Source organism: Fringilla coelebs, assembly GCF_963513975.1.
Source record: "Fringilla coelebs genome assembly, chromosome: 5".
NCBI lineage: Eukaryota > Metazoa > Chordata > Aves > Passeriformes > Fringillidae > Fringilla > Fringilla coelebs.
In genome coordinates this window covers 24352508-24363377 of record NC_140033.1, presented here as the reverse complement: position 1 = coordinate 24363377, position 10870 = coordinate 24352508, and the positions used below count along the sequence as shown (strand labels likewise).

General features: G+C 42.5%; 1 protein-coding gene across 3 annotated transcripts in view; it reads left to right on the top strand.

The window, feature by feature from the left end:
- ST7 (suppression of tumorigenicity 7) overlaps positions 1–10870 on the top strand; it is a 136122-nt gene that overhangs the window by 78509 nt on the left and 46743 nt on the right. For all 3 annotated transcript variants that reach the window (XM_084205589.1, XM_084205590.1, XM_084205591.1), the window contains exon 3: positions 7303–7462. In XM_084205589.1, coding sequence (XP_084061715.1) covers positions 7303–7462 — 160 coding nt within the window. The remainder of the gene's footprint in view (positions 1–7302; positions 7463–10870) is intronic.

Here is a 10870-nt window from a genome sequence, read left to right as displayed (position 1 = left end):
CTGGGTGCCACCACCAAGATGAGAAGGATTGAGAAAAATAACATGGGTTTCACAGACACCGTTCCATATTTGTTGCTACAGGGCGAAGACAGCAGGAGGAGGTGGCAAGACAAAGGGTTTTTTTGCCCTATTGAATTACATTACAGAATCAAACAGGAATGAAAACTTGGAAGAGTGACTAATTTATGTGGAACTAACTTAATCAGTGTGAATGTTGATACATTTTGTACTGTACTCATGAAGGCAGTTTGAGGAATGAGCTCAGCAGGCAACTTGTGAGCAAGAAATTTCTAAGTGCTGTATTTTGATTGAAAGTACAAGAAGGAAGTGGCAAGAAGTACTCAAGATTATGATACGGAGAAGGGGCAAAAGGACACCACTAGAAGCCTTTCATGAAGAAATCAGATTGAGCCTTAATCAAAAGAAGTCACTTAGTACTACATGAGAAAGTCCATTATGAACAAGTTGAAGAAACAGTGAAGTGATGGAGGTGTAAACACAGAAATCAGCCTGAAAGCCTTTTTGCTTGTTTGTTTTTTGTGTCTTCACTACTCCTATCAGTTGTTTGCTGTTCATATGGCACCTTCCTAAATGTGAAAAACATATATAGGCCAGACAGGTAATAGCCAGGAGCCCTAGATTGTAGGGAACACTGTCTGTGCTGAGAGGCACATGTTTTCTGTAGATTTGATATTGGCAAAAGAACGAAGCAGATGTTGTCATGGAAGGAAGAAACTGCAAGTTGACCAGATGACACATCAGAAAAGACAGCTGATTAAGTTCTAGCGAGGTGGTGCTAGCTTGTCATTAGCCCAAGTGTGCTTCACATTAAATATTCCTTAATCTTGCTGTCTACCAGTGGCCCAGTTGTACATGCTGTTTACCATGACCAGTGTCATGGTGAATTGACCACATTGCCACAGATTTACATCAGACCTCACAGCATCATCAGTTCTAAAGGATTCATAGTCCTGTTAATGGTATAAAGTGAAGTTCTTATATAAAATAAACATTCTCTTGTCAAATCTACATCACTGGGATACTTTTTAGGCTAGATGTACTATTATTGCTTGGAATTTTCCACCATATGGGCTGGCAGATTTCTTTCTATTATCAGTTGGCTCCAGTTCCTAATCAGAAGGAGAAATCACAGCACCGCAGGTTATGAAATAATGGAAAATTCCATCATTTCAGAAGTGTGGTAACTGATGGGAAAGTGATTGCTTTTCCTAACTCATGTTTGGGTCATGAAACAATGACTGCAAAGGTCAGCTTTAGGCAATTGAATACTACATTACTCCTTTGCAAAACACTACACTCCTCTCTTATTTTGTGTCATACTTTGTTTTAATTCTTCAGGTAAAATTCTGGCCTCGCTGCAAGCAATGTGACTTAATTGAAGCAAGCATTTCAGACCTTTTTTCTTATGGGTCAGAGCTGTGCAGAAAATACTTTTCTATGTCAAGAATTTTTCTTAACAATTCCTTGACTACAGCACATAGTTAAAAATTAACAATTTGGCACATATTCACTTCATCCATGCACTGTTGTAAGCATCAAAAATAAGAAGATTTAATTCACAGTTGCATTAGAAATACTGTATTGGAAACTTGGTTCCACCACAGTTACTTTTAATCCATTAAAATTCAGTGTGCCGTCTCACAGAATACAATGAGCTGCATTGTATTTGATGTCTGGGAGGCTGAGGTTTTCCCCAGGTAGGGTAATAAAACTGTCACAAAACACACCTGACATCCAGTAAATGCTGTGAACTTGAACTATGCAAATGCCACTGAGATTTCTAAATAAAGCCACATATTTAACATAGAGTTATCACCAAAGTTGCTCAGCAAGCATGTGAGGCACTTGCAGACTGATAGAGTCTCAGTTCTAACAAAGCACGAGTAGAAGCAAACCTCAGACTTAAATCTCCACAAGAGTTCCTCATTATTCTACTTCCGAGCTTGGGAGAGTAGTAAGTGTCTTCTGCTACACAATGAAAAACATTCTGCAATGAACAAATACCAGGTCTTTCAGATGTAAGAATTAGAAAGCCAGCCTACAGAGGTAGAGCATGAGTCTAGACACTGCCTAGCACTGAGCAGCTAGGCTGTTTGCTATCACCCAAGTACATAGCATGTTGTCAGTCACAGCCTTTTGTAGCCAATGGTATCAGTACAGGAAGTCTGAGGGAGAACCTGAGTAACACAGAAGGACTTATTTTCTGTAGATACTAATTGTTTCACTACCTTTGTGTAGTCTGCTGCAGAGAGCTGGAAAGGTGGCCGGGTTCTGGGGGCTGCCCCAGGCTCTGCAAAAGTCTGACAATTGTGCAGGGACAGTCTTTGAGGGCTGAAAAGCAATACATGGTAACTATTCAAAATTTCTGCTCTGCTCAGAGAAGGCTGAAGGTCAGGAAGGGCAGAATCATTGTAGGGAGTTCCTAGGAAACTGGAAACACTTGCCAAGGAGCAGATGAGGGAGGAAGGGTCTATTGGAAGGCAGGCTATAACCCAGTCCACAGACAAGAAAATGCTATCATAACTAGGTGGGGTCTACACAGTGTTGAGAGAAGTAATACATTTAATCCAGGCAATATGTTATTTTAAGTTTCTGTATTTCCAGAGGTGGATGAAGTAAACAGCTGTTAATTTTGAATACGCTGCCCACTGGCGCTGCATGTATGTTCTCCTGCTAACTCTTTGAGATGAGATAAATGGAGGTTCAGTAACCAGGAGCAGAGTCTTAAAAGGATGCTGAGTGGGTGTATTTAATATAGAAGGAAAGGCAGTGCTTATCCTTCAAGGCTGTCATCAAGGACACTCAGCATGGTCAGAGGATTGCTGTTTCCTAGATCCAAGATGGGCAGGACTGGAGGATCAGGAATCACTGGCTACCCCTAACAGCTAAATAAAACAGACCAGCAGCTTGCTTTGTTGGAAGGCAAGTAGCATTGTATAGTCACACTCATATGGATAAACACTCTTGCTTCCCAAAACATGGATGGCCTTTTCCATAGTGTCTACTGGAAACAGCCCCTGGGCTGTAATACACCTGGAACATTTGCAGTCATTGCCTGGGAGAGTTGACACAGGCCAGGTAGTGTGCCAGCAAATAAACAGCATGGATTATTTGACCCCAACCTGTCTTGTGGTCCCTTTTATTTATAAAATAGGGTTAACCATGGAATCAAGTCTTGCTAGCACTATGCTGTTCCTCCAGAGAGTAAGTTTCATTCAAATCCATTAGACTGGTTAAAGAGTACTCCAAATCTACCCATCTGAGACCTGAAAGTCTCATTACAAGGCTGAAAGAGAAATCTGAGCTGTGGAAGTTGCTGGCAAATGAAGTCCTTTGCTGCTTCTGTTGAAGACTGCATACACACGCACTAGGAGGGAATGATAGTGTTTGCTCTAAGAGAGGATGCCTGTCTCAGATATGAGAAACAGAAAAGCATAATTCAAATCATTGCTCCTTGGTCCAGTGAGAACCACCACCAAAACCATCCCTTGTGAATTGATGCATATATAACAGAATATCTCTTCTGAAAAACTGTGCAGGAAGATCAGATCTGATAGCCTAGTGATGTGGAATAGATTCATTGCTACAGAGCTAAATAAAATTATCTGGGATTGTTTGTATGTGAGAGTAAAGATAAGAAAGAGGATGACTATAACATTTTCATTGCACAAGGGAAGAGAAGTGCATTAAGAAGACAGTGTTTCCAAAATCAAACACTCTCACATTAAGCAATACCTATACCAGATTAAAAAATAAAAATTCTAAATTGCACTTCTTAATGCAGAAAGCTGGAAATGTTCAGAACAGGGTTCTCTTGGTTATCTTGGCCCTTGGGAACATTATGGTCCCAAAAATCCCTTGAGAGTTTGGAGATGTTTGACCTTGTTTCAGTTTGAAAGCGCAGGCACCAACTAGAAAGACCCCCAATAAGTTTGCCACTGCTGTGAAGGGGAGATCTATGAAGATGAGCTCCCATCCCACTGGATGTATGACAGAAATGAGGTGGCTTTTTCTTTCAGAGGTGGTGCAGAAATCACCTTTCTTATAAATTTCCTCTCTACTCCAAATCTTTGTCAATGAGTAATTAATCCTTATAGTAATTTATTCTATCATATGAGCTCTCATCAGCTGAACTGTCAAAAGATTGTTGACTTCACATGGCTTTCAAACTAGATGATGCACTTAGAAGTCAAATCTGATTTATAGAAATTTGGTTTCAAACCAGATGATGCTAAGATGCAAAAATTCTCTAAAAAGAATTTATTGTTTTGACTTAAGTACCAAATTACAGATTTTACCTCTTTATACATGCTGAACAAATCACTCCAAGCAAAGGCTTGTGATGATGATGATGATTTATGGCTTTAATTTCTAAGAGACAGTATGGATTGAGATCTGGCTGATGTTTCCTGGCATTGGATTCACTCAACATAGCAAATATTTTTCAAAGCTGCCTTAAACAATTTATGAGCTTTAATTTTTAAAAATAATTAATGTATTTGTAAGTCTAAGGAGACAGACTTACAGCTGTGTCACATGTTTGAGCAAGTTTCTGTCACTCAGCTGAACTATAGCAGAGATTACATTTATATATATGTACGTTCTTGCTGATTGTCCCCTCAGTTTCCTTGAAATTCAGTGTGACAGCTTCCCAGCTGGTATACATTCATGCAGGACAAGTGGGCTCAAGTGTGCTTTTGTGCTGCTCACTCCCTCTCTGGGTTTACTGACCTCATCTAAAAGCTGATCATGACTAAACTAATGAGCAGGAATTTATTAGCACATTTTCCAAAACCTTCTTTATTTCCTCTCTTAGAGAAAGTACAAAGTTTGTTAGATATGATCTGAGTTTTGCGCAGCCAGCACCTGAGTCCCTGACTTAGGCTACAGCGAAATTCTTCCTGAGTGTCCCTTGCCTCAGTGCAAGACTATAATCCGTCATTCCTAGCACACTCTCCCTCTGAGGCTTTGGACAGGTAGAAGTGTGGCTTCTGTGCCTTGCTTTGTTCCAAGGTTTTCAAAGACAGAACAGAAACAGATGTTCACAGCAGATCTCTGGCTGTATCTTATGGTGTAACCTTTCTCTTACAGTCAGCCACATGCTTATGATGCTCTCCTAAATCGTAAGATATAAACTTTAACCCCTTAAAAAAGTGTGGTGTGCCTAAGAGCATGAGAACAGCTAAAACCAAAGCTGACACACCTGTGCCAGTTCCCTGTCCACCATCTCCAGCATTCAGAGACAGTGATGCATGCCCGGGGAAGCCTATCAGCAGTGTGGAGCAAGTGTTCAGTGACACTGCATCAGCATTCTGTCCTTGGCACTTGGCATTCCCACCTGGCTGCTGCTGCAGACACATGCCAGTGGAACCAGAACAGTGACAAATGCACCTCAGGCTCTGTGTAAGGAGGAACTGTCCTTGTGTGGGTTTTTGGTGACTTGGGTGGGAAAGAGTTCACAAAGATGTGAATATGTTCATGGTTTCTCTGTGACCATCTGTTTATCTTCTCAAATGATATGTGTTCACATAGTCCTTCTGTCTTCTTCCCATCAGCTCCATTCTTTCTTGTTGATGTCTCCCAGAAATGCCATTAGATTATTTTGGGAAGTGATCTCCAGAGCTGCCACACAATCTTGTGTGAACTCATCTCAAGTAGCCGTCCTTGAGACAAGTTCACGTATTCACACATTCATTCCCTTTCACTCCTGTGCAGATAAGAGTCCTTCCATATGAATCCTCTAGATGCTTTAGCAACACATTTAAATTCAGGGGAAGCCTCAGTGCAGAATGTATTGGGAGCATCTTTTTGAGAGAAACATTTTCCTTCTATGTCAGAAAATTTATTTCCCCCTCCTTTAAAAAAAGGTGTGGGGTAAAAAGTATGTCCTGTCTACAGACAGTCCAATTTCATGGAGACAGAAGTCATTTCAACTATATAAAGAGGTCAAGAGAACTTCAAAAAATATTGAAGAAGGAAGTATGTGAAGCCTGGCCTGAACTTTTCTGGAGCAGGCAGACCCTGAAGAGGCCTTCCAGAGCCTGCTGTCTATTTACTGACCCACCAAAACCTGCCCAACAGCACACTGATGGTGAAAAGGATGTGAACACAATCCTTTCCCTTATTGTTGTTTGTGCCTAGTAGGAAGAGATTTTATCAAAGCTTTCAATACTGGTGTAACACATGGAGATACTGAGGAAAATGGAAGGGCAGAAACTGTTCCCAATTTTCAGTGCAATCGGTATTGCAAAATCCTGCCAAATTTCTCAAGACTCCTTAGATTTGCTTTTGTTTCCTGTGGTATGTAGATGTTTGGGTGATTATTCAAATGTAACTTATCTATTCACTGTAAGCATGTGTTTCTTTACAATTTTTACAGTCTAACCTTTTCCATATTCATATGAATTATTCTTCATTTCCAGTTTTATGTGGTTTCCTGAAATATGTGTATTCTTACTGAGTAATATCTTTTTTTGAGAAAATACCACAGATACATGTTTATGTGTATAATTTCAAATACAAGGTATTCTCTTAGGTTGTGAAATGATTTTCCAAGTAGAGTTCTGTAAATATTTTTTTTCTGGTTTGCTAGCTCAACCAAATGCCCAAAAATAAAATTAATTCAGAGTCAGCCCAACGAAATAAAACACAGTTCAGCTAGGGGTTGGAAAATCCTAATAGGAACAGGATTCAGATTCCTGGAGTTTGGCATTTTTAACTTTTTTTTTTTTTAATTAAAGTTTTTGGAAATTAAACTAATTTTAAATGAAACTCTTTGGAAGCATGTACTGGGGAAACAAGCAAGCCTGCTTTTCCTCACATTCCCTGGACTGCAGAGGGAGTTGAGGCAAGGCGAGGCAGGCTCACCGCTGGCTGCAGCGCCCTGCGGGCCTGGCTGACATCCGGCCCAACGGGGAGGCGTGTTCTAGACGTTCATTTAAAGAAAGAGACCTAACAGCTGAAATAATTTGAGGTTATAGAGGTTATTTGGGTAAAAATAAAAACAAAAAACATTGCGTTGACAAGATTTAAGATTTTTCCACCTAAACTTGGGTCACATTTAACTTCTCCGTGTGCTCTGGCAGGGAGGCCGCGGGGCGGCCGGCGCTGCCTCCTCGCTTGTCGGGCTGCGGGCACAGCGCTGAGAGGGAGGAGCGGGCTGGGGTCGGGGCTGAGGGGCGGGCAGAGGAGCGGGCTGGGGTCGGGGCTGAGGGGCGGGCGGAGGAGCGGGCTGGGGTCGGGGCTGAGGCCGGCGGCCCTGACGGCGTGTGTGCCTTGCAGATCTTCGAGTGGTGGTACTTCCGCAAGTACGGCACCTCCTTCATCGAGCAGGTCTCGGTGAGCCACCTGCGCCCCCTGCTGGGCGGGGTGGACAACAGCGCGCCCAGCGCCGCCAGCGCCGCCGGCGGGGACGCGGACTCGAACCGCCAGAGCGTCTCAGGTGAGCGGCGCCGCTCCTGTTCCGCTGGACTCGTTTCTGTGTTGCTGAGGGTCTCCTTCTGCTGTTGTGAATAATTTATGCAAAATGCTTTCCGTCCCGGCCCGGGCTCCTGCTCCGCCCGCGGAAAAGGCACTGCTGCCTCCTCCTTAGCTGCTGACTGCATCCTTCCGAATTCACGCGGTGTGTTTTGTTCGGGCTGCGTGGTTATGCATTTGTTTTCTCCGTGTCGTGAAAACCCTGCGAAATGGCCCGTGCCCTTCCTGCAGTGTCCTTTGTCCAGCGGAGGGGCTCCAAAGATGATTAAGGGGCTGGAGCGTCTCTTAGGAGGGAAGGCTGAGGGAGCTGGGCCTGTTCCGCCTCGAGAAGAGGCAATGCCAGGGGACCTCATCGATGTCTGTGTGAAGAGAGGGTGTCAAAGGGATGGAGCTCGCTGGTGCCGAGCAATAAGACAAAAGGCAGTGGGCAGAACCTGGTGCACAGGAATTTCCACCTGAATATGAGGAAGAGCTTCTGTACTGTGCAGGTGACCATGCACTGGAAAAGGTTGTCCAGAGAGGCTGTGGAGTCTCCTTCCCTGGAGATATTCTGGCATCATCTGAATGCAATCCTGTGCCGTGTGCTCTGGGATAGCCCTCTTTGAGCAGGGAGGTTGGATGAAGTCAGCCGCCGTGGTCCCCTCCAACTTAACCAGTTGTCTGATTCTGTCATTCTAAAAGCAGGCAGTATTTTTGGTGAAATCATTTAAAGTAATAACAAAATTGTTTTAAAAAATAACCAGACAAAGAAGTTAGAAATGTTCATCTGGTTTTGCATCACCTTTTTATAAATAAAAAATTAAAATTTACTTTTTGTAAGTAGTATGTAAACAACATTTGGATTTCACCTTAGTAAGTGGAAGCAGGGTGGCTTTTAACAGCTTAAGGACTTGTTACATTCCTGAGTCTGCAACAGATTTGCTTTGTGACTTTGGACAAGTCCTGACGTAGTCAGGCTTTTTTAGAAGGCCTCCAGTTTAGGAGGCATGATTTCGGCATTTGTGGCCTGAATTTTACAAGCTTCCAGTCATTCACATCACCTACAGCTTCAGTGCAGGGAGTGAAGGTGTCTGACCCTAAGTCCTTCAAGCCTGAGGCACTTTCAGGTGCCTGGGCAATGGTCCCAGCCTGCCTAAAATGAATCAGCCCCTTAAGCATTGAAATTTGTGGACTGAAGGAGCCACAGAGGAACTTGTCTCCCTAATTGAGTGACTTAGCTGCCTGGGGATTGAAAAATTAGCCCATGAGTGATGAAAATGCTGGTATGCTATTGCTTCTGGCTTGAGTGGGAGGTACTCACTGGTAAAGTCCGGGCAGGAGCATCTGGGTTTGTGTTCCTCATCTGTAAAACGAAGCTTACTAGCTTTGCTTACAAGCCATAATCTCAGGGATGTGCCCCTAGAATCAACCAGAATTTTATTAAATTTATTTCATCTGCAGGCTTTTAGAATATATCAGAATTTACAAGTGAAGAAAAGTGAATTAAAAGAAAAAAAATTCCATATGGAGAAAACATTGTTCCACTGTTGAGCTCCGTGTGTCTGTACCTGGCAGATTTTATCTCAGCTCCTCAGTGTGCATGAAAACAGGAAAACAAAAATTAGCTCTGAATTTACCTGTTAAATAATGTAGGTGGCTTCACAAAACCTTGTTATTTACTGAGTAAGTCTACTTAAGGAAGCCTCCATGTAGCACAGCAAATTCAGCTGTTGCCATTCTCATCTGAAGAGAGGCTGTGAATAGCAGCACTGCATGGTCCAGGATATTAGATTTGGGTGAACTGGCAGAAAGCACAGGATGGTTTGGAACCACCTGTGTGCACTCATCAGGGACTCTGTCACACTTCAGCAGCTCGAAATAACTCCTGTCATTCTAAAGCAAAGGCACAGTGTTTTGACTAATGAGGTTCACACAAGCATCTTGAATTTTCTGATACAAAGAAATAGTCAAAGAGGAGTGTGTTTGCTTTCAGTGCATTGACACTGAGCTGGAACTCTCAGTGTCTCTGGACAGCATGTCTGTATGGATAGCCTGTTATTTGTCCCTTCAGGTGGCAAGAAAAGGCCTTCTTTACTTCCCCTTCTTGTTGCTCACTTCAAGCTTTCCCTGCTACAGTGCCAAAATACTTCATACTTTGGATGAAGCATAACCACTTGAATTCAAATAGGGTGAACAAAAAGTGTCACTGCAATCAGATGGTTGTTACTCAGCCTCATTGGTTGCAAACAGAGCAGGTCAAGACACCTGGAACTGAGAAGTCTGATGTTGATTTAATATTTATAATGGTTTGCAAGTCCTATTATGTAAAAACTGTGGGACTGAAGCTTGTCAAACAGCCATACTCTCTGGCTGCACTACAGAGCACAGCAGAATGTCACTCAAGCACTTCTGCTGAGTAAACCAGTGGAAGTTTCTAATATTAGCTGCCTGCTGAAATGGGTACTTCAAAGATACACTCTTCCCTAAAGTCCACCTGCTCCTGTGTCTGTTCCATGCACTTGCTGGGTAGGCACCAAACTGAGGGCACACCTCCTATTCCACTTGACTAGTTTCTGTGTTCCTGAAGGTCTTCTTCTGTTATTGTGAATAATTTATGCAAAATGCTTTCTGTCCATGCCACTGTAGCCCCATACTCAGATGTAGGACCTGTGTCCATGAGAAAAGAGGAGGACTTGACTTGCTGTTCAGTACTTCTTCTCCTGACATAACAGGCATAAAGGGAACAGGCATATTTGTTACCATAAGGATATCCTTCTGATTCAGTATAATACCAGAAAACTGTTGGTTTGATCTCTTCAGAAATTACACACACACACACACACACACACACACTGGTTAACATTTTTTGTAGAAAGCACCTAGTGAAATGCTGGAGGGCCGGTGCTACTGGTGAGTTTTTCAGAGCCCCATGTGAAGGGTCATCCAGTAGCAGACCTGAGGTGGAATGACACCCTGCCTCTCAGTGAGTCTTTGTGCAAATAGTGGGGTTTATTCTGGTCTCACCTTCACTGGAGTGAATTGTCTTTGTTGCAAGTTAAGAGAATAAATCTGGTGTTAAATTAAAGGAAAAGCCAGAATCGAGACCTCATTGTTTCAAAGGCTGTACAATTTGATTATATTTTTTCAATTTTTGTTTTAAATTGCATTGTTGATTTCCATATCTCTTAACTCTTATACTGTAAAAAATTCGCAATTTTTGCCCCCAGGGAAATCTTTAAAATGTTTCTAATATTCTGAAACCTTTGGAATGCAATCAACTTTTCTCTGCCAATCAATTTCAGCATCTGCTTCTATCTTAAGTAAGATCAGCAGATGTTTCCATGGATTTTTACTTCACAAACAAAGGAGGAATTAAATTTGGCAGCTGTAGCTG